We start from the raw sequence: 24,638 nt of genomic DNA on the forward strand, positions 1-24,638 counted from the left end.
AGGGAAGAGAGAAGTGGCCGCCCCGAAGAAAGAAGGGGAGAAGAACGAAGACAGGATGAAGAGAACAGAAGACAAAAGAAAGAAGAAGAAAGAAGAGTCAGTCCCACCCACAAAATCAAGCCTGCTACTCTCAAATCTGCACCTCATCACCCCTGCCTCAATAGGCAAGGAGATCCAGTCCGGGCAGAAGGGTTTCCCCGAGGCCCGCTCCGCGTCCCCACAAGAGGACGCGGCGTACCGCACGTCATTTCTCAATATGAGTGGCGGCATTCACGTTGCAATATCCATAGGCTCCCACCACGTACTTCGTCCGTCTCGCTCACCCGCTTACGCAATTTTTTTTCCCTACCCAATCTAGTAACCTGGAGGGGTTATAGTAGATTAATCGAGCCAGTAGGAGAGCTCACGGAGCTTCCTGGCGAATTTGCTAACACTAACCCTAGTAAGAGCAATGCTTCACAGAATCTACCATCGGAATGGAAACGCAACCCACTTGAAAATTTGAAAACTTGGCAGTACAATATTTGTTTTGCTTTTGGCCGAATTGCATCGCTGCATCGCTTCATCTGGGATCAGAATTCACGAAGATAATTAAATTTTAACGGCAATACATCAAAAACCTTCTACTTGGGATTATTATAATTAGGTATATACAGATAATGAGGTAAGCGGGTTCTTCCAAAAGTTCCATTATGCCGCAATGCATACATACAATCAACGTTTGAAGAACTATATGACCAATAAAACATTTACACCAACAATTTATAACCCAATAATGTAATACGCATAAACAGTATTAAGAGAAGGCGTAACATTAACTATAATTGATGGGATGCAACAACTATAGGTCTGCCTCATTACACATAATATACAATCAAAGTGGACCAACTGTAAATGTACACAGGGCGACATGATAAAAGACCGTGTAATGAACACATTAATGAGCGTACTGAAGGTACTTAAGGAGTTGAATTTATAACTGGATACGATTTCATTGCAAGAGTTAAAATTAACTCATTTAAAAGAGTCGGGACAGAATCGTTGCCTTAAGATAACATTTTCGATTTATTGAAGTAGGCGAGGTGATAATTTTACAAGTACATTTATTGGACAGATTATCTTTACGTTAATTCTCTGTTTAATTGAAAGCGTAAGTCACTGTTGATCGTGATGATTGATGAAAATGATGGTTGCATCATAATGCCCAAGCATGCTAATCGAATCTCACGCTTACATTGAGTCGTATACAGATTGCTCACTCACACAACTAAGTTGAATAGTTGGTCTCCGGGGCGCCAGCAATTCTAACAAAAAGCCATTTTTTTATATTTGTGTCAATTAAAATATGCACCTAAGATACCAATGCATCTCTCTCTGCCAGCGCAGAGGTAATTTTACAATTACCTTCTTGACGAAGTCAGGAGTTAGGGAACCAAGTCTCTTTCAAAAAAACCTTTTAATTTAGAATTTTTTGCTAGTCATACATAAATTACGTTTCAATTGGCCAGTATATACGGCAACCACATACATACGTAGGTAGCCCTTATAATATTTTTGTAGCTTTCCTATTCCAGGTTCGATCCAGTCCTATATATTAGGGCAAAGTGATAAAATTATCGCACCTATGCAAAATTTAAAAGTACATAAATGAGAAAGTCACGGTTTTGCTAAAATTACGTTGAAAAAACCCGTAACAAAGATATATAAATACACGAAAACGGGATACTCATACATATACTGAACGCATTGGTGCGTGCCCAACTACGATTTCAAGCACCATACAGCTTCATCCAATATCGCTCCATTACAAAGTCTTTAACTACAGAATTGTTACAGAAATGTTACATTATATCGCAAACATTCGTGTTGTTATTACGAATGACCGATTTTAGAATTGTTAGGGTAAACGGCCCCTTTGTAAATAGTTATGTGCACCATAACAATACGTTCTTGGTATTTTGTGTGGAGTTCGCCGACACGTAAACAAACCGACCCGACCCGACCAGAAATACTACGCGAGTTCGTGACGTAGGTACGCACGTTGATTAAAATGGAAATGTCTCCGAGGCCCTTTAGTTAATTTCCTGATATTTAAATTTAAAAACAACTATATAGTTTTACATTATGAGCTAGATAACGACTGGCCCCAGCTTTTGCCTAGGTTAATGGTTAAATGAAAATACATTATCGTAATTTTTATGGCCACTTTTAACTATAAATGGAAAGCCTTAATATTGAATTCCATGTTGTTGTTTTTATTGCTTAGATGGGTGAACGAGCTCACAGCCCACCTGGTCTTAAGTGGTTATTAGAGCCCATAGACATCTACGACGTAAATGCGCCACCCACCTTGAGATATAAGTTCTAAGGTCTCAAGTATAGTTACAACCGCTGCCCTACCCTTCAAACCGAAACGCATTACTGCTTCACGGCAGAAATAGGCAGGGTGGTGGTACCTACCCGGGCGGACTCACAAGAGGTCCTACCACCAGTAATCACGTTTCTTCGTTTAAAAGTAACGAGCATTCGAAATAAACCTTTAACCCTTGATTCTCTCATCTCATCTCTAAGGGGTAATATTTTTTAATAAGTCTACATTTATTTTTAAACAGAAGCGAGTATATGGTATTATGTGCATATTGAATCGAAATGTGGATATCATTACTGTGTATCGTGGAGCAGAAGTTTAAAGATGCTTGATAACATAAAGCTTCTTTTTTCAAATTGGCTTAATCCGGCTAAAAACCTAAGAGAGGCAAATAACGTTATTGAGTTAAGACATAGTTTTAATTTGTCACAATAACAATATGAATATTAAATTAAAAAACACGGTTGTCCGGTCAAATAAAAATATATAGCCAGTTTCCCTCGGGGTGAGGTAAGGGTCCTAATGATATACTGATAAGTCTGTTCAAGAATTTAAAAGTTAGGGTGAAATATAGAAACGCATTTTGTTTTGTGTGACCTAGAACAGGTAAGACAAAAGTTAAGGATCATGGACAGCAGCATTCCCTGAGTATCATATCGTAAGCCCACACGGGTAGGTACCACCATCCTGTTTATATTTACAGGCAGCAGTCACGATGCAACGTCTACGGACTCCAGTAGCCTCTTTACACCATTTAGATCGTGGGCTCTTTCATCTATATACGCAATAAAAAAACTCATATACATGATCCCCTGATAACATAATTTTTTGAAAACATCATCACCATTGAGAGCGACTGGTGCAAAACGTGGTCAAAACTGTCTGCATCCATGTACGGTTGCTTTGGCAAGAGTAAAGAGTAAACTGCCCTTTACTAATGAAACAAGTTGATTGCAATTTTAACTCCGTATATTCACCAGCGTCTGCCGTGTCGGGTGGGCTATGTACGACTGACCAAATGCATGCGATGCACAAAACTGCATACGCTGCTAAACTGTGTCCCTACAATCCATATTAAAAGTTCAGTTTACAGGCACAAAAGTAAAAAAGATAAAAATTAAAAACCGTTTTTATGTATATGAGTGCATAGCATTACGTTTTCGAAACGAAGAGAGGAGAGAATCGATTTTGTACGTGACCACATTACGGTCACTTTCCGATCCGACGCGGTGTAAGGACATTAAATTTTACAATGTTTTACCGAGACGGTCTCACAGAATTGCCTGTACACCTTTTTCACTGACACGCGAAAGGGCCACAGAAGATGGTCATAATTTCTCGTTGCCTAATCTAAAATTATTTGTGGTGGAACAATCCTCGCCGGAATGCGACCACTGATTCGTGCCTTCGGTACCAAAAGCAGAGCAGGCCTGGACGAGTTGGCAACCGCCATGTTTAATTCTGCGATTTGTAGAGTTCTACTCTATGAAAGCTTCAGCCTCTCGTCTTGGAAATTGGTTATCGCATTATGATTTTGCCTACACTCCGGCAATCGCGATGCACAGTGAATTCGTATGCTAATAAAATAAAATTCATTTTAGATTGGGAACTATACAAACAAGTACTGTTCCATACATGAAAGGTTTAACTTTCAAGCATGCCTTTGAAGTTCAACAGTTATAATTATTCTAGTCCTTAGAAATTCTACAAAACGTTCAAGTCGTTCTTATTTTTCTAGAATATTTCATCTGCATTAAGCAAACCGACATGAATACAGTCAAGAAGATAAGGTAAGAAAGAGAGTTTGAGCAAGAGTAATTGTAGTCCGATGTACAAATTGCTAAAGTCGTTTGGGAGACTTAGAAGAATAGACGATCATTGTTTTTTGGGTTTTTCCTTTGTTTTTTGGGCAGTCATACGAAATGTCCGCGTCTAAGGGGCGCGTGGGGTATGTGGAACTTGACAGTCTGCAGATGTTGGGAGCAGACGGCGGGCCCAAGGATGTTGTAGGGGCCTACCCACCAAACGACTACCCTTGCACTCTCTCACACGTTGTCCGATCTCCGAAGAACTCGGGCAGAATAAGGACAAGAATAACTCCTGCAATTTACTGGTGGTAGGACCTCTTGTGAATCCGCGCAGGTAGGTACCACCACCCTGCCTATTTCTGCAGTAATGCGTTACGGTTTGAAGGGTGGGGCAGCCGTTGTAACTATACTTGAGACCTTAGAACTTATATCTCAAGGTGGGTATTTACGCATTTACGTTGTAGATGTCTATGGGCTCCAGTAACCACTTAAGACCAGGTGGGCTGTGAGGTCGTCCACCCATCTAAGCAATAAATAAATAAAAATAAGATTAATCAACGGCAAGTCAAAATCGATTAACAGGCTACGAGTTTTTACACAATCTGAATAGTTTTATCATCATTACACGAAGATCCATCGCGAACGTTACAAGCGATTGTAACGAGCGTCGTGCACGAACGATCATAAGGTATAAAATAATACAATGGACGTTCGAAGCTACAATGGGCGCATTAAGTTTGAAGGGCATTGGATCAGCCCTATTGTCGCGAGGTGTCGGCCGACGGAGCGCGTAGTGAAAAAAAAATAAAGAAACGCACTAAGGTAAGAACTGTAGGGCTGCCGAAGTATCGTTTATTATTTTACTAGCGACCCGCCATCACTTCGCTTCGGGAACTGTAATTTATTATTGATTTCTCCACTATTTAATGGATGTTATTTATACATATAAACCTTCCTCTTCAATCACTCTATCTATTAAAAAAAAAACCGCACCAAAATCCGTTGCGTAGTTTTAATGATTTAAGCATACATAGGGACAGACAGATATAGGGATAGAGAAAACGAATTTGTTTTATACTATGTAGTGATTATAGGCATAAACGGGCAGATCATCTGCTCGTAAAGTGCAATACTTAATAAAGTGTAAAGTAATTGCACTCCACATACTTCACTGCTCCTCTTCATTTAAAAATGCATTAGTATACGATTACTCTTCCCTTATAAATTTTGTAAAGATCTACTTATCGTAAAAGAGATGGAGACAAAACAATGATGAACAAAACAAATAAAATTCAAATTCAAACGATATAAAAACGTTACATATGATAAGAGGAAATATTAAAATATTCGTTAATTTTATTATAATATTTTTAGAATGACCAGATTCGATGTGATCTTTGACATAGCATCCTATAAATTCTGTATGAATCACTCATTAAAAAGAGCTTTTTTATTTTATAACTATGCATAATAAAATACCCATATTTTAGTAATATAAATGCGAATGTGAGTTTTGTTTGTTTGTTTGTTACGCTTTGATGACACCATCGGTTTAATTAATTTTGTGTAAACATTGTTCTTATTCAGGAAACCTCCAGTTCAGTAAATCTATCATTAACTGGATTATTTGGAGAATCAAAACTAAATCGTATAGTCATTTCATTTTAGTCTATAACTAAACACTCCAATCTGCTATTCAACATTTGGTAGTAATGTAGTGAAATAAGTTTTGACGAAGCACTGTCTGGGTTACGCGGTTACCATGGACACAACTTTAGAGACATGAGGTCTTTAAGTCTTAATTATTAATCAATTATCGTAAAATTCAAACTAGAACAAGAGTGTTTCGTAGGAGATTTAGGCAATAAGACAACCGATCCGCATGAGGTCATCACTAATTAGTGAGGTCTGCTAAGATAGCATTGGATCGTAGGGTGGCCTGTGGCTCCAATAGACGATGGCTACCATTTTGTTAACATCGCCAATTCAAGACGCACGGGCGACCCGTAATGGATACATTTATGTAATCATCAGTAATTTATATCTTTATTAATATTTAGTAATATCTAACCACCAAAATTTCTTCCGTAGATTTCTATTATTAATTAAGACAATATAATATCAAATTAAAGTTGATTAAACAATAAAAATATGAATTCAACAGGCATAAATAACTACGAAGAATAATTACTAATAAACGACATCCGACTTGCGTGTTTAACTTCAATATCTCACAAAAAAATATATAATTAATAACTAACGTAAATGAAAGAGTAAGAGCTGTAATCTTGTGAGCAATTACGATGACAAGCAGTGCCGGAACAACAGATACGATCGAAGACTATGAAGATGTCTATATCTAGGCATCAGATCTTTTATCTAATTTTCAATATCCAAGACCCATGTAATATAAAAGACGTCTTTGCTTTGAAATTTTACGAATACGGAACTCGAGATTTTAGGTAGTTGTAATGTGAAACTAAAGCTCATGTTGAAAAGTCACCTAGTTAGTTTCTGGAGGTCTCATATGGCATCAATTGCTTCTTGGAAAATTTACAACTGACCCGAACTGTATTGGCATTACACATACCTACTTGAAAGCTCTCGTATTTGTTTTTATATCACAGTTTTATCGTCTAAGCTTGCTAAAACAAGCTTAACGACAATCGTCGGGCTATTGAATTGAAGACACAGCCATTGTCGCCACATCTCCTGTAAGCAGCAAAACTTTTTCTTACCTAATTTTAGCCTAACTTCGTATACCTCATTACTGGGTAACGTGGTTGCCCCTGATTACATTATCTCCTTAGGGTATTTACGTCACCTATAGGGAGCCTCGGCGTCAACTAAATATTTTATACGTTTCTTTTCCTGACTTCCCAAAAAAATTTGAATGAGCCTTCTGTTCTCACAGAAGAGTGTGAAGAGGGTAGTAATACTTATCAATCGACTGTGCTTACAATTCTCGCTAGATCTTCTCCGTGGGTCAGGATTCCAATCCGGTGGTAGATTCTGCTAAGCACTGCTTTTACTAGGGCCATTCTTATTCTTCTTTACCCCCCTCGACCGGGTATCCGTAAATGGATTCCCCAGCGTTTCTTAGCACATTCTTGCAGGATCAGCTTATCTACCGGTCACAGCGTAGCTGGAATAGTCCTTTAGCCTACCGCTACTATTAGCGAATAGATATGGAAAAAAACTTACAATTTCTAACGTATTTTATTACAATAAGCGTTTAACATTTATAGTATATGTAGTATAAACGGATCCTCAGGGTGGCGGCGACAATTGAGACAATTTACTTCCACACGAAATAATATATTCTCTTTAGTACACGTTACGGTGGGTAGAATACGAATGCAACAGATATGCTAACCGTCGGTATTTATACAATCATCTTGACCTATTTTAATACAAACTGAGTAGGTAATATTAAACATTGTTCATCTTAATTATTCTGCTGATTATTTACGTACAATTATTATTTAATAATATCGAATTATGAAATTACTAATTATATTATAAGAATAATAAGTTCTATATATTTCCTAAGTTCGTAAATAATTTATTATGTGAGGCCGGAAGTGTTGCTCGATAACATTCGGCCATCCTGTATATGCCGTGTCCCACGGCGATCAGCGCTGCTATTGGCGCCTGGTTTGTCGCTGGTGTAAGGCACCTGAAATTGACATGTTTAAGCAGTAATTATATCTTGTATTATCTAATTCATACGACACAACTTTTATTTAACTTAGTTCACACACACCTTTTATTTATCATAGATCACACACACCTTTTATTTATCATAGATCACACACACCTTTTATTTATCATAGATCACACACACCTTTTATTTGTTGTACATCACACACCTTTTATTTGTTGTACATCACACAGATTTTATTTGTACAGCTTTTATTTGTTGTACATCACACAGATTTTATTTTTAACTGATGCAGCCTCTATCCTGAAATAGTTTGATTTTGTTTTATCAGTTACTTGCAATTCTGAGTCAGTATGTAGACTCATTTTTATTAGTAATAATTTCCACGCGTGCTTATTAATCAATTATGTTTCCATTCAATGATTTTGTCTCAGATATTAATTATTTTTAAAAAGCAATCTTTCGACCTTACAAGTCCACCCAAAAGTACATAGGACATACAGCCCAGCTCAAAATATACAGAATTCATAAGAAATGTTTCATTAGTGTTAATATTGAGGTAAACTTGTACCAAATCAGCACTTTACTGTGATATTATACAGCTGTGTCCTAAATTCATCGGACAAGTCGGTCTGTAATTTGATTTCACTAAGAGTACTATTAAAAGTTTCACTACTACCCACGAATTTAACAGAATTTTGTGATATTGATATTAATCATTGATTCTCCGATTATTAAATCTATATCAGCGATGTCGTAATTCATTATTTCCACAAAGCCACAATAATGTTGTCTATATGAACATTCACGGGGATGTTCCTAAAGAGGTCGACGAGTATGAGCCTCCAAAACCTCTCATTGTAACCACGGAAGACAATCTTTAATTTTTTAACTTATCAGCATATGCCACACAGAATATTTAATTTGCTGCCCATGTCTATGTATGCAATGAGACTAGAGCCATTAATTAACACTATTTTTTTTTTGCAAATCTATGCATACGCTGTATGTTATAAATAAGATATTACTCACTTTTGGGTGTGAAGAGCTGGCCGCATACCATCAGCTGACCGACGTGTGTCCCGGGCGATGGCACACCTCGCAGCGCGGCTCTTTGCAGTTCTTTGTTTCATGACCTTCTCTTCGGCAGGCGTAACATTTCTTTGGTTGAAAGTCGGTCCCTCTTGCAACTGGAGCAACAGCACCTTCTCTTCTCCATGTGGTAGCCATTCGCGGATGTGTAGTATAGTTGCGGTGGTGTATCGCACAATCCCTAGCCGACCCACGAAGACATATCTGCATGATGAACTGGCAGTCTTTGTTGTCCCATCCATATACGTGATCCAACTGGTCGATCATGTGCAGCCATCCCTTGACGTTGCTAGATTTTTCATCCGGCCGGAACGTTGGAATAACCTCCGCATCGGTTTGGGTGACACGTCGCATTTTATATCGCCTGTGTTTCTCAGCGGTCTCAAATCCGTCAATGCATGGGCCTGGCATAATCCCACTTCTGAAGTATAAACGGATCCTCAGGGTGGCGGCGACAATTGAGACAATTTACTTCCACACGAAATAATATATTCTCTTTAGTACACGTTACGGTGGGTAGAATACGAATGCAACAGATATGCTAACCGTCGGTATTTATACAATCATCTTGACCTATTTTAATACAAACTGAGTAGGTAATATTAAACATTGTTCATCTTAATTATTCTGCTGATTATTTACGTACAATTATTATTTAATAATATCGAATTATGAAATTACTAATTATATTATAAGAATAATAAGTTCTATATATTTCCTAAGTTCGTAAATAATTTATTATGTGAGGCCGGAAGTGTTGCTCGATAACAGTAGCGTAAATTTACTAAATTAAATTCCTCCGGTACAGCCCTAACGAATATTATTACAAAATGACCCATCTCAATGTCGGGAGGTTTCTCGGAACGCAGTCGAAATTATTTGTAACTTAAACGCCGCCTTCGAGTATTATAAAAGGCTTATTTCTGACACCTCGGATGAAACATGGCGCGTAACGAATCCGTACACAGAATAATATCCGTTTCGAATAATTTTATTGTTGTCGCGATCACGCAATACGATACCAAACTTAGGTACAGGGTATTTTTATTAGTTTTGAGATAGAATTACCCTGCATACAAGTAAATTACTGTACTAAAACCCAAAACGACGTACCCAAAAAAAAATTTTTTTATTGCCCTTGTAGGCAGACGAAGCAAACGACCCACCTAATGGTGAGTGATTACCGTCGCCCGAGGACTTGAGCAATGCCAGGAGCAGAGCCAAGCCGCTGCCTACCGTTGAGTACTCTCCACAAGCCTCGTTTGAAAAAGGACATGTCATAGCGCTCGGGAAATACTGAGGAGGGGAGCTTATTCCAAAGCCGTGGCAAAAAAGATATCTGAAAACGCACTGTGGATTTTACGCTAGTCAAAATTACTTTGCTGCCATCTTACGCAGTTAGGCGTATTGATCAAGATGGTATGAGATAAGACTATTTCTGCTACTTATTCTTAATTTTGGTTTTCCTGCCAACTCTCCCTCAAATTCCTAAATACTAGTGAAAGACCACGTTATCAGCCACCACGAATTGTCACCAGATTCCTGTCTCTTTCTATCACGAATACGTTCCGATTTGAGGAGTGAGACAGCTTACAACACCGTAGTAGAACTTAATATTTCAAGATGGATATTCACGTTGTAGTATTTATCTTTATGAGCTGCAGTAATATGAATTGTGGCCCTAAACGCGACCATCATATTCTCTTCACGATAAAGACGGGCATAATAGCTCAGCTAGTCTTCAGAATCATTTTTTTATTAGTGGTAAGGGAATTTGTTAATCCGCACGCATCTGTACCAAGATATAAATCTAACTTTTTCAATCGGATTACGAATAGTTGTTATACCAATGAAGTTGAGAATTCATAAGCAAATCGCAAGGTATTCGCATTGAGGTGCTCACCTTAATACGAATACCGCTCCTATATAGTAGTATGGTAAATATGCATGATGCATGACCACGACCACTCCGTCGTCAAGAGTGTACAACTAGGAAGAAGAATGGTATGGTGATTAAGATCAGGGAGACCATAAATAAATCTTAACGCCGCCTAATATTAACACAAAGTGTGAATGAATATGTTAATTATAATCATAGAATCAAATTTATGTTATTCTGTACGTGAAACTGAGGATTTATCAACAACACGAAAATGTTCAATAGGACCTATAATCTATGTACTACTAATTCTTATTTCGTAATGTCGCTACAAACGAATCTCTGTTGACCTAAGTTCATCCAATCAGGGGGGTATTTATGTAAATATTACAAGTCCAATCAAGGCGGGATTTACATAAGAAATTCGAATCTGTTTCATATTATGCGTGTTTCCGAATGGGCACACTTCGGAACGCGCTTACGATCCCATATAGAGACCAAAGTTCAAGTTTTTACTCAAAATTTGAATTTTTACTACAAATTAAAACGTGTGTAAAGCGTTTTACGAATGTGCTTGGCTCGTTTACGAGAATTACAAAACTGGACTAATTTTACTTTGATGGACCTTAAGATGAGCGAGCAATCTTAAGCGCATTCCTCTTTAAAATAAATAACATAAATATTAAATTACTATTTTAAAAAAATATAAATAAAACGAAAACAGTAAAAATTTTGTAAATTTGCGTATCTATTAGTATATCCTGCCCGTTTCTGTCGCAAAGTACATAATCCGGTTTGATGGGGGTCGGGAAAGCGGTTATATATTCTAAGTCTATCTTTGATCTCATGTGTCAAGGTGGCTGGCAGTTTTTTTTTGCCTGCCATCAGTCACGAGAGCAGACAGCCAACGAGGTGGACCGATGACCTGGTCAATGTGGTTGGTAGGGGTTGGATGCGAAAGGCAAGAGACCAAAGAGAATGGGGTGCATTCGAAGAGACCTACATTCAGCATTGGATGTATACTGGTTGAAAAAGAGAGTCACGAGGGGCTATTCTGGATACACATTGACCGGTGAACTAGCTCACGGTGCTCAGCCTGTAAACATTTGCTAACATCTGCCCTAACAAGAGTAGTTCTTCGCTTACTCTACTGCTGGATCGAAATGACGACCTAGTCAGAAGATCCGACGAGTAGCTCAACGCTATGGCGGTATTCACGTTCTGGTCTCGAGGGTTTGTTGAAATAGAACAACAATGGTCAATTTAAACAGAATCTGGGGACTCTACTTCGAATATAATATTATGCCGTTTTGTGAAGTCAAATCTTGTTGATGAAGAATTATATTAGTTTTCGCATATGCATTTTGTAATGAGTTCCTAGACCATTTTATCAAGTTTTATGACATTCGTTTTGCAAAGAGTAAGCAGTCTTGGCTGCGCCCTTGGCATTGCCAATGTTCACGGTGCCTGTAGCGACATCTATCGTTAGAAATGCGAACTCGTTGAGAGATAATGTTAAAAGCTATTTAATCTCTGTTAATAAATTTTGTGTTTAAACAGTATATTGAATGAGAAAGAAGTAGGTACTACGGTAGTATCTTAGTACAATTACAAGGTTTATTATGTCGCCCACCATGTTTTACGGTAAAAAATATCAACCTGACCCAGGTTTGTAGTTTTGACAAAGTTTAGACTCCTATATATTCTACGGTTTCTGCTACTGTAAATACCCGAAAACTCTTAATGTAATGAAAACAGATTTTATAGATTGATCTCTTCTCAACATCTGTAAACTATTATTTAGAAGCTGACATTATTTCAAAAAGTTACACATTAGTTAGCAAGCATATGATAAACACTAAAAAAACTATCGTTATACTCACCCATTTTTCGTTGATTTACACTTAAAACACAATTTACTCAGTTTTAACACTGAAAACAACACCACAACATTGCACTCAAGCAGACATTTTGGTTTTATTTTTTAATTATTAAATGCCTTGGATTCTAGTCTTTTAGCCAATGCTTCTTAATTTACTACATCGCAAACATTTTAAATAGAAATAACTGAAATTAATTGAAATTTCTGGGATTTCTGCGAGTCGTAAATATAGTTAAAACTACATTGACTGCATCTTGCGTCCTTTTTACTGTGGTTACGTTGTTTAAATATTTTATCCGCAAAATTACTGCTTAATATTTTAAGTTTACTATTTTAAAGTTGCCGATATCTGTGCAATTTTAATTATGAAATTAATTAAATGATGTCAATTACAACAGGAACGTAAAAAATCCAAATAAAAGAAATTGAAAACTTAATTACTCTGTGTGAAATAAAGTGAATTTCTACATAATTTACGAATATTCTTGAAGATAGAATATGAAGGAAAAACTAATTGTTTTAAAGAATTAAGAAATTATTACCCATTCCGCGTACTTACTCATCGCACTGCTGATTTGGTAGATTTGTGGTCTGTGGAAAAAATCCAGTGCTGCCATACTGCTATTTGTTATTCTTTCCTTGTCACCAGCTGTCAAAAAGGTTGGGATATTGTGTGTTTGTGAATATTATATTGAAATCTAATGTAATCTTACAAGAAATTTGGAAAACAAAAGCAACTACCAGTGATTTGAGTGGTGTAATACTCTTTACATATATTTTATTTCATATTTCAGCTTGAAAATGGTGCAGCGGCTTACATTCAGGCGACGACTGTCGTACAACACAAAATCAAATCAAAGAAGAATGTAAGTTTCTTCGTCACTATTTACAGCCTTATTATCTTAAATTGTTTTTTAAATGTCCTATAACGAAGAAGTTTTGCACAGATTAAAATTGAATCAAACATTTATGAGACATTTCTAGGTTAAGTGGCTTTTCCTTTTATTGTGGTTATATCTTACCTCTTTTAAACTACATTTTCCAGTTGAATATACTTTATCATACCGCTTAATAAAATTTATGAGTTGAAACAGTAAAATTGTTAAAGTTGAGTTGATATCTTCTATTTTCAAATAGTGCTTTTTGAATATACTTGCTTTCAATCATCAATAATAATAATAATAAATTATGAAACTTTAACAAATTTGATGAGACTGCTTTATTATCTGCTATTATGATTTATCAATGTTATACATTTGGAATAAAAAGCATTTAAAGTTGAAAACACACTGATAAAGTAGATTAAGTTAACCTTATATTAATATTTGTGCTTTATCATAAGAGAAGCAATAAACTACACTGAAACTTTACACTGGTATCCAAAATTGTAAATATTATGTAAATTTGTAATACTCACAATATATTTCAACACTTACATACATTACTATGATACATGATGATGGTATCAACTGAAAGCAAGCAATATGTAGAGAGAAGATGCATGTGATTAGGCGATGTATGGAAAGGGTAGCGGAAGGTAGAGGAGAAGAGGTCGACTGAAGAAGACGTAGATGGAGTGTGTGAATGACGATATGAGAAAGAGAAAGAGAGAGAGGAGTGAGTGTTGAGATGACGGCTAATAGAAGAGAATGGAAGAGAAAAATTAGCTGTGCCGACTCCACTTAGTTGGATAAGGTGGAAAAAGAAGAAGATTGCATATTGTATATGAGATCAACGCTCCCTGGTATTTAGTCATTACTGTAGCCCATAGAAATTAACAATATAAATGCTGTCACCCTTTGGAAATGAGTTCTAAATCCCAATTCTGTAGTACAGCATTAACAGACAGCGTGGTGGTACCTACCTGAGCAGTCCTGTAGGATGATAGGAATCAGCAGTCATAAAGCACACAAGAACAATAACATTCGGCAGTATTATCATTATCATATAATCAGGGGACTGTTGCATTGAAGCCTAATTAATAATATCAAGGGGTGAAAGGCTATTTGGGTTAAGTGACATTTTTGCAACTTTACAGGAGAGCCATTTTAAGAGCCATCTCCAGTTGAGTATGGTTTGAAATGCTTAGTGTTTTGCCTTGCAATGAAAAGTATTATAACAAGGCATAGTACAATACATAGTTTTCCAAGCAAAAATCCTGTAATGAACTATTTGGTATTTTTTTAATAAGCAGTGGACCAAAGAAGCTTATCGAAAGAATTATCTCTTTGAATGAATTATACCATTGACCTAATAATGACCATTTTACAAAGTATACAGAAAAACCGGGGCTTAGTCACACAGGAACATAGCAACTAAACCTAAAATATCCATTGAACAAGCTAATTTTTTTTATAAATCTACAATTTTTTTTTCTTGTGAAATATTTCATTATAAAACTATTTTTCTCCACTATTCTCTTAAAATAATACACTCATGTATTATAATATATTACAAAATCTTATGCACCTACAAGATCATATAGTAATAACTAAACACTATAAGATTACAATCAGTTTGTTACTTTTTTGTCAAAATTAGCCACCAAATATTTAAATATTTAATTAGACATCATACTTTTTTTAGTAGAGTCAGGTTTATAAAATAAAGAATGAAATCATTTAAATAAAAAGTGGACTTAATTTCCATTACATAGTTTATGTTTACAAATTCATGGTACTAAACATTTTTCTGATTTTTGAGCCAATTAATTTTTTCAGATAGGCAGAAACCACCATTGCTTCCGTCAACAAATTAATGCTAATTAATTATTGTAATAATTGCAGAATATCCCTAAAAAATAATTTAACTTTTATTCAAATTTCAGAGTAAGGACACCGGGTGGCCGCTTGGTTTATCAGTATGTAAAAAAGCCCAAGAAGATCCCAAGGTGTGGTCAGTGCAAGAGCAAACTCCGTGGTATCCAGCCAGCTAGACCTGCTGAACGTTCCCGTCTTTGCTACCGTAAGAAAACAGTGAAACGTGTTTATGGTGGTGTCCTCTGCCATAAATGTGTCAAGCAACGCATTGTCAGAGCCTTCCTCATTGAAGAACAAAAAATTGTGAAGGTCCTCAAGGCACAACAGGCGAGCACTAAGTCGGCAAAGAAGGCTACAAAGTGAATTTTAGGGCTTAAATTTAAATAAAAACCTTAAAAAATCTATATTGTATTTCTTAATAATCAACTACTGGACCAGCTTTTCAGTACAGCTTTTCCTTAATTATGAATAGTATTGAAAACCAGTGACTGTCTTAAATATTAAATATAGCATATTTTTATAAATGCTATATTTAATTGCAGTCATGGCCCTATGGTCAGTTTAGTCTGTTTAGTTGTTAGGCAGGTGTACTTATCTACCTACCTGATATGCGTATGGATCAAAACTCCTAACGCAACCAAATCTTCCATTAAAAGAATTAACTTTTAATATCTTTAGTCATTTAAAAAGCTTTCTGTACATTAAAATATACATTTACTTTCGTTACATTCGTTCAACATTCGCAATCAACAAAGTTAAATTGGTAATCTCTAAAATCGCTAACTTATTAATTTTAAATATGTAACTCCCTACCTACTTACTTTTCAAACTTTTAAAAAGTGAACGTAAGTATTTCAGTACGCATGTAAAAAGTACTACTTCTTTAGCGTAACAGCTTTAAAAACTGGTTATCAACTAAATTAATAATGTTGCTTTTTTACGGTCGGTGTGTTCATCATGATCGTATTCTTACTCTTGGTAGAGAAGTGGTCGTGTGGAATCTTTTTTTAATAAAGCCTTGACAGCTGTTCTCCATAGTTCGTGAACTGAGGCTTTGCGCACGTACTTTTTTTTTTATTGCTTAGATGGGTAGTCGAGCTCACAGCCCACCTCATGTTAAGTGGTTACTGAAGGCCATAGACACATCTACAACGTAAAAGGCCACCTTGAGATATAAGTTCTAAGGTCTCAGTCATAGGTCTAATATATTATAGTTCCAATGTTTTTTTGAGAGGCTATATCAGCGTAACCTTAACTAGTAGGTGAACTCACGGGGTTCAAACTTGACGACGTTGCTAACACGAACCCTAGCAAGAGCCGTGCTTCGCAGAATCTACCGCCGGATCGGAAACGCGACCCACAGAAGATCCGGCGAGAAACTCAGTGGGCTGTGTCTGAGGGTTAATTTATCGTCGAGCCCTTCGTCGCAAGCGTCGGGTTCGACGAGAACGATGACGGGTGGTTGAGGTACCTAAAAGCACAGTTAGTAGATCGGATCCGAAATGACGTGTTTGGGGCGACGTCGACTGCTTTCCATTCTGTCCGCAGGACCGGGAATGTAGTTACCGGCGGCCACGATGAGAGGGTTCTCGTGTCGTGCCGCTTTATCGAAGTGGGTTACAATGGCTGCCCTACCCGTCAAACTGAAACGCATTACTGCTTCACGGCAGAAATAGGCGGAGTGGTGGTACCTACTCGTGCGGACTCATAAGAGGTCCTACCACCAGTAAGTGTGGTTTTGGTAAGGATTTTAAGGACTTTTTCGGTGTGTTCACGAATGATAAAAATTTTACTCTCACGTTTTCATTTAAATGGGCCAAAAGAAGTAGAACTCCAGAAAAAAAAAACTATATTGAATTTTATACAAATTACACTTTACATAATTTTCAAATAGTAAGTAACAAACAATTAAAATGTTACTATGTTGACTATAAGCTCTATAAACTGTTGGCTCTGAGGCCTTTCCAGTTTCAGTAAGACAGATGGGCGAGCACGGGCTTAGCCAGAATGGACGGGGCCTACTAACAGCCGCCATGGTGCCTCGGAAAGAGATCTAAGAGCTCAAGAGCAGCTACTTTGGGAATCACAACCCGCTGTGAAAATCCGGCGAGAAACTGTTGGAGTTTGAATATAAATGTAATGGCAGGCAACACTTGACACATGATTACAGATTTCGAATATTAGAATTATTTTAAATGTTTAAAAAACAGATGATTGTATTCTCCTAAGAAAAAGTCAGTACTTCTCATCAAGGGCGGATCCAGAGGGGGGGTCATGGGGGTCATGACCCCCCCTGAGCTGGTTCCAGGACCTAGGTGGACCACATATTGAACATAATGATTTTTGGACCACGGTTATGGAATATAAATAAGATGCCTCATTCCGGGCGTGATAGTGCTTCTCTAGATTTCTTCAAGAGAAGATGACAATATGTACGTGTATATGTACAAGTTATTATGTGTTAAGTTTTTCAAGTGTACAATAAAGAATAAATATTTTTAAGTAGGTACAGTACTTACGTACATTAATAAAATACCTACTTTTTACTTGTATCTATTGTTATCAAAATTAAATTATAATTTCTTGACTTGACCCCCTCCTGGCACCAAAGCTGGATCCGCCCTTGCTTCTCATCTAGACACGGCAAGAGAAACATGAAATAGTTTTATAAAAAATATAAAGATAATAATTTTATAATGGTGTAAAAGTGTTCAAATTATATGCAATATAATTATAATGAAGCAGTGTGTTTTTAAATAGCCCCTCATCACCTACAGAACCCAATACCCTCAAATTTAACCATCCAACAGAAACTCAGACGAATTCAACGACTTAAATAATTTATAACATCTTGAATATCTTATATATATCTTAAATAACTTGATAACGGGCAATAAATTTCCCAAACAAAAATTTGTGGCTGTTGGGGTCCAAGGGGAAGTTTGTTGAGTTCCAAAGAGTTAGTGTGTTGTTTGAGCACCTTTATTATGTCGGTTAAGCACAGATGGTAACGTCTTAACGAGTGCGTGTTGCTAAGTGCACTGCCCTGATAATATAATAAAATAACCTGACACCACAATGACGACGCACGGCGTGTCCACGTATTATTTAGGTATGTGCAAACTGTACATCTTGGCAACCCAAAAGAGCAAGAAACAATCGATTAACAATAAATGAAATAGTTCGTAAGCTTAAATAAAAATGTAAAAAATATAAAAGTTAAAAATGTAAAGGTAAAAGTAAAAATATGTATAAAATGACATTTCACAACAAAATTACTTAAAATTTAACTTAATCAAAACTAAAGGCAAAGTTGGTTCCACTGGTGTTTACGCTTCGGGCTGGCTTCGGTGGTGGCGCGACTTGGGCTTGAACACCATCATCTCGTCGGTCGTGCCGCAGGTGAAATGTTTGAAGTTCGATATCTTCAGTGGGTGCAAGTGGATGGCTCTTCTTTTTCCTTAAGCAGTGGGAATGTTTCCTCACAACCCACACGAGACCAATAACCAGAGCTGCTACTAATAATAAGTATGTAATGACATACTGATGTATGTCATGCGCTGATATGGTCGACGGAAAGTGTTTTTCCTGCTCCTTTTGCTCAGCAATCTCTTTAGTGATAATTTTTGTTTCACGTGCTGTAGACTGGAACAGATTCGGAGTGTAGTTGTATGTTAAATTTACTATTTTGTTTACTGAATTGTCCAACGTTGTACTTGCGATTTCATAATCTAACTTCACACGGCTGTTATAACGATTATGCGCATATATCGTTAAGTCATTAGACTGAAGTACACACCCTTGTGGCAGCGATACTATCCCCGATGACGTCATGGTGTGTGAGGACACATCACTGTTGCATATGGTGCGTAAAGTACACGTATCGCAGCATATGACGAGCCACTTGTTCGATGCATGTAACTCAAGCCACGCGTCCTTGCATGACGCGTTCTCGACGTCACAGGGCTCGAGGTTTTGATGTGACAGCAGTTTCGCTTCGCATGGAGCTCCGTTGCTATGCATGTCAAAAATAGGTTTATTTGTTTTGCATATAATTTTATCTGAACGTTGTTGGAGACAGCTCTTAAGATCATCTTCATTTAGCGAAATATATATATTTTTCTCCAAGTTTACTGCGATATATTTCGATGAAGTTCGCATATATGCGTAGCTTTCATTGTTTTTCACAGGCAATGGTATCGCCCTGTATAAGTTAAAATCTTCATTAGATACAAGTGGTATATGCATTTCAAAAAGAAAATAGTTTTCGGTGACCCGCGCCTTCACATATATCAACGTGTAGAGATCCTTTATATCTTCTTTGTAGTTTCCTACGGGTAAAGATAAGTCTTTCGGAATTTTTCCGGATATTTCGTTCAATTGCTGTGTAAGATGAGCTGGAGATATCAGGTGCACATCTATATGTCCTTGGTAGACGTTTGTAAGCGAATTGAACAGCATGTTTTGGAAAGTCTTTAGGCTGTTGATAAGAAGATATACAGTCAATGATGCCGAGTTCAAATAGGTAGTGGCGGAGAGAATCTGCATTTCCGTTTCAATTGTTGCCAAGTTTAAGTTGGTTTGGTTGACAAAGCGGTCGATCATATCGAATTGCCGTTGAATGTTATCTTCACTTTTCTTTAGAACTTTGTTTTCTAATTCCACGATGCTAGTTTGGTTTTTTATTAGCTCAAGTAAATAGTCTTCGTTAGTCTGAATCGTTTGTATGTCATATTCATATTTTTCAGCAAAACGTTGGTCCAATATTCCAAACAAGCTATTGGCTACGTAGCCCACTCCGTCCACCAAACCGCGTTTTTTTCTGCTAGTCAAATGTTTTTGCGGATTTATCAAAATCGAGTTATAATGACCGAGCAGTTCCATCTCGTGGCTTAGTTGTTCTATGGTAGTTCTGCAGGTTTGTATATTCGCACTGTGACATAAATCTTTCACCGTATTAAAATAGTTTTCGACACGACGAGTTCCTTCCCAGTACGTTGTTATGTTGTAATACATAATTAAAGTCCATTCATTGTGTACCATTTGCATTTTACCGATCGCGTCATAGTAGATAGGGCGCTCGCGTTCTAAGCTTGTAATTTGAGCTCTTAATAACGCGGACCCATATGATCCAGATATAAATGTAAACATTGTCAGCATCGTAAGTAAAATACTCGATAATTTATTTCTGCCCTTTCTGTTCTTGTTTTCAAAATTTGACCTTTGTTGCTCCTTAGTTGTGGGATCTCCTTCTTCGATTTCAGAGGCCAACGGTAAAGGTGATAGTTTTGTTACGGGACGTTTGGTTACTCCTGTTCGAGTTTTGATGGTCGTAACTCGGACATATCCGTCAGAACCTGGGTGGGTTTCGAGCACCCGCCCTAAAGCCCATTTTCCAGGAGGTAAGTTGTTATCCTTAACCAATACGATATCGCCGACGTTGATATTTTTCGTAGGTTTGTTCCATTTACTCCGAGTTTGCAGTTGTGTTAGGTACTCGTTGGACCAATTTTTCCAATATTGTTGTAACATTTGTTCTACAAGTTGCCATCGACGACGTACGCCAATGTGAACGTCAGTGTAATCTGATAATGGTAACGTCATTATCGCGCCGCCAGTGATGAAATGGCCGGGTGTTAAACAGTTGTAAAATTCTTCTGGATCTTCAGTAAGAGGACACAAGGGCCTCGAGTTTAAGCAGGCTTCTATTTTTGTTAGTAGCGTTGACATCTCCTCGTAGGTGAGTTTCTGGTCACCTAGCACTCGTCGTAAATGTCGTTTCATGGATTTGACGGCGGCTTCCCATAAACCGCCCGCGCTCGGCCAGGCAGGGGCGTTAAAATGCCACTCGACTTCCAGTTTAGCTAATTCATCAAAAAATTCGGGTGTCATGATTTGTTTGAAGTTTTTGAATTCCTGACCTAGCACTTTTGCCGCGCCGATGAAATTAGTTCCACAATCTGAGTACATATGTTTAGGGGTACCACGCCTTGCACATAGTCGTTGAAAAGCTGCTATGAATGTTTCAGTGCCGAGATCGGAAACAAGTTCAATATGTACGGCTTTGGTAGCCATACATATGAATATTGCAATGTATCCCTTAGAAGTTTTAACGCCTCTGCCTTTGTTTATTTTCAGTTCGATGTAACCAGAGTAGTCAACCCCTGTAAATGTAAAGGGTCGACATGGGGTTATTCTCTGTTGCGGAAGATTACTCATCAGTTGATGGTTGTCGGTTTGTGTGAAACGGTGGCAGCGCACACATTTTCGTAGTTGAGTTTTGACAGCCCTGTTGCCTCCGACGATCCAATATCGCTGTCGTATGTAAGTCAGCGTTAGCCGAGCTCCTCCATGCAGTGTAGTTATATGGGAATATTCAATCAAAAGTTGCGTTAATCGACCTTTATGTGGTATGATAATTGGGTTTTTCATTTCCACAGGTAAGTTTGAGTTTTGGAGGCGGCCGCCCACGCGAATTATCTTATCTTCGTCTAAGTAAGGGTTCAGCTTCATAATTGCGCTCCTTTTCGACACATTTTCGTTTTTCAAAAGTTGTTTATATTCTTGATTGAATTGTATTTGTTGTATGTGTTTGATAATAATTTTTCTTGCTGCAGTTAGTTCGGTAGTAGTCAGATACGGGGCCTCAGATTTCCTTTTAGCGCTCATATTTGTTATGCAACGTAATATCCAAGCAGTAACTCGGAAAAGTTTTGTTAATGAACTGCATTTATTTAACAAGGTTGTTATCCAATTATCCTTTTCGTGATTTGACGAAGTCTCTTGATTTTCCTTTTCTTTGCAGCCAACGTTTGTATGGTATGTTTTGTAGTTTGCAATCTCATCTGTTTCAATTTTCTTCAAAAATGTAGGACCTTGAAACCATAAATCGAAGGTCATTAGTTTACTTGGTAGCATGCCTCTCGATGCACAGTCGGCAGGGTTATGCTCTGACTTAATGTAACGCCATTGTGTGGTAGGTATAATCCGTTTGATTTTTGTAACTCGATTGGATATGTAGGCCTCCCTTTTAGCAGTGTCCCCTTGGAGCCACGCGAGAACTACTTGCGAGTCACACCATGCTTGAATTTTCAGATTGTATTCCGATAAAGCCTTCTGAGTTTTTTCCATGAGTTTAGCCAACAGTAAGGCGCCACACAGTTCAAGCCTCGGCAGCGTGGTTTTTTGTGCTATAGGAGCCACCCGTGTGCGGGATACAAGTAGCGTAATTACTGGAACTCCGTTGGAACTTGTCACGCGACTGTATATAACACAAGCGTAAGCTTTCTCGCTTGCATCACAGAAACCCAGTAATTCTATATTTTGTTTTGTTTCGCCAATCCATCGTTTCAAAGTTATGTTACGAATGAAAGGCAATTCTATTTTTAGTTTTTGCCATTCTTTCTCAATATTTTGGGGAATTTCATCGTCCCAATCAATGTTTAGAGTCCAGACTTTTTGAAATAGTAATTTTGCAGTAATGGTCACCGGAGACAGCCATCCCAACGGATCATAAAACTTAGAAATTTCAGACAATAATAGTCTTTTTGTTAGTTGTTTTGTACTTTGCTTCACAGGCCATTTTAGGTGAAATGTGTCGCTGTTAGTGTTCCAGGTAAGTCCTAACGTTTTTGATGTTTCATCAATTTTGAAATCGAAGCTGTTTGTTGTTGAAATTTGCTCTTTAGGTAAGTCTTCTAATAAAGTTGGATAGTTGCTGGACCATTTGCGTAAATTCATCCCCGCACCCTTTAGTAAATCGATTAGGGACCGCTGTAACTCCTTGGCGGTTTCGAATGACCTTTCGCCACTCACAAGATCATCTACGAAGAAGTGGTTCTCCAGGACCTCTGCAGCTGCAGTAGGGTACTTATGACCATCATCAATGGCGAGTTGTTTGAGTGTACGTAAGGCTAGCCAAGGAGCGGGTTTGGTACCGTAGGTCACCGTACAAAGTTTATATTCTTGTAAAGGTTGTTCTGGTGAATCTCGCCAGATAATTTTTTGTAGGTGTTGCTGATCATCATTTATCCACACACAACGATACATTTTTTCAATGTCAGCAGTAAAGGCAAATTTGTATGTTCTCCACTTCAAAATAAGCGACTGAATATCTTTTTGAAGGTTGGGGCCCTTTTCCAAAAGGTTGTTTAAACTGTGACCACTCGATGTTTTTTGAGATGCATTAAAGACTACTCTCAATTTGGTTGTTGTAGAGCTCTCTTTCAAAACACCGTGATGTGGTAAGTAGCAGTCGGTGGATGTTATATGAGGCGACAGTTTCATGTGGCCCAGGTCCGCATATTCTCTGATAAATTCTTTGTACATAGTTGAAAGTTTTTTATTTTTAGCGAGCCGTTTTTCCAGTTGTAAAAATTGTGAGACAGCGATGGGTCTCGATAAACCTAATTTTTCTTTAAGGTCAGGGCGGAGTGGCATCTTCACAATATATTTTCCGTCGGGAGCACGTTGTACTGTTTCCGAATAAAATTGTTCACACTGATCGTCCTTGGAAATATCTTCAGAATTTTGTATTTCTTCGCTCTCCCAGTACTTTGTTAATTCATCAAAGTTCACCAAGGTCACGTGGCAATTAAACGTTTTCATTTTCCCACATAGGATCCATCCTAGATGTGTCTGTTGTGCCACAGGGGATTGACAGCTTCCTTTTAAAACTCCATTGAGTATAATGTCTGAATAAACATCGGCACCCAGTAGTAAGTCGATGGGGCGAGAGATGTTGAAGTCAGGATCAGCCAGCTTTAAGTTTTCCAAATGAGGCCAGTTCGATTTTTCGAAAGTAGCATTCGGTAAGTTATTTGTAAGTTTTTTCATTATAAGTGCTTGTATTTCGAAGTCGTATTCAGAGTTTATTGATTTACAAGATAAGTTTAGTTGACCCCTGCAATCACCAGATACTGAACCAACCCCCGAGATGGTAGCAGCGAACCTTTTCCTCGGCAGGCGTAATATCTGAGCGGCATTTTCTGTTATTAAGTTTACTTGTGAGCCCTGATCCAAGAGGGCCCTAAGTTTTACATAAGTGCCATCATAAGCCTTTATTTTCAGTAGAGTTGTAGTTAGTAAAATTTCAGTTTTATCCGATGATAAGTGATTCGAAGCTTGTTGCTGAGAAGAGGAGGCTTGTTGTCCAAAGTTATTTTTACCATTCGCTGGAATTTTCCA

The 24,638-nt window shown here is 37.6% G+C and overlaps 2 protein-coding genes across 3 annotated transcripts in view; one reads left to right on the top strand and one right to left on the bottom strand.

Moving 5' to 3' along the window:
- LOC101741200 (bone morphogenetic protein receptor type-1B) overlaps window positions 1–12,822 on the bottom strand; it is a 130,415-nt gene extending 117,593 nt beyond the window's left edge. The window contains exon 1 of the mRNA XM_004923897.5: window positions 12,695–12,822. Coding sequence (XP_004923954.1) covers window positions 12,695–12,698 — 4 coding nt within the window. The 5' untranslated portion in view covers window positions 12,699–12,822. The remainder of the gene's footprint in view (window positions 1–12,694) is intronic.
- A 226-nt stretch (window positions 12,823–13,048) lies between these two features.
- Window positions 13,049–15,856, top strand: RpL34 (ribosomal protein L34). 2 transcript variants are annotated; one of them, XM_012688474.4, is made up of 3 exons: window positions 13,049–13,353; window positions 13,488–13,559; window positions 15,521–15,856. In XM_012688474.4, exons 2-3 carry the CDS (start codon window positions 13,495–13,497, stop codon window positions 15,813–15,815), a joined length of 360 nt encoding a protein of 119 aa, XP_012543928.1. In that variant the 5' UTR covers window positions 13,049–13,353; window positions 13,488–13,494; the 3' UTR covers window positions 15,816–15,856. The 2 variants fall into 2 exon arrangements, with proteins under 2 accessions (XP_012543928.1, NP_001093076.1); NM_001099606.1 differs by lacking the exon at window positions 13,049–13,353 and having other exon boundaries at window positions 13,402–13,559.
- Window positions 15,857–24,638: the final 8,782 nt, after the last annotated feature.

Source organism: Bombyx mori, chromosome 3 (genome assembly GCF_030269925.1).
Source record: "Bombyx mori chromosome 3, ASM3026992v2".
Lineage (NCBI taxonomy): Eukaryota > Metazoa > Arthropoda > Insecta > Lepidoptera > Bombycidae > Bombyx > Bombyx mori.

Bases quoted from the DNA above. Each gene is read 5' to 3' on its own strand.
- RpL34 (XM_012688474.4), top strand. From the start codon at position 13,495: ATGGTGCAGCGGCTTACATTCAGGCGACGACTGTCGTACAACACAAAA. The intron at 13,560-15,520 runs GTAAGTTTCTTC...TTCAAATTTCAG, and splicing joins AAATCAAATCAAAGAAGAAT to AGTAAGGACACCGGGTGGCC.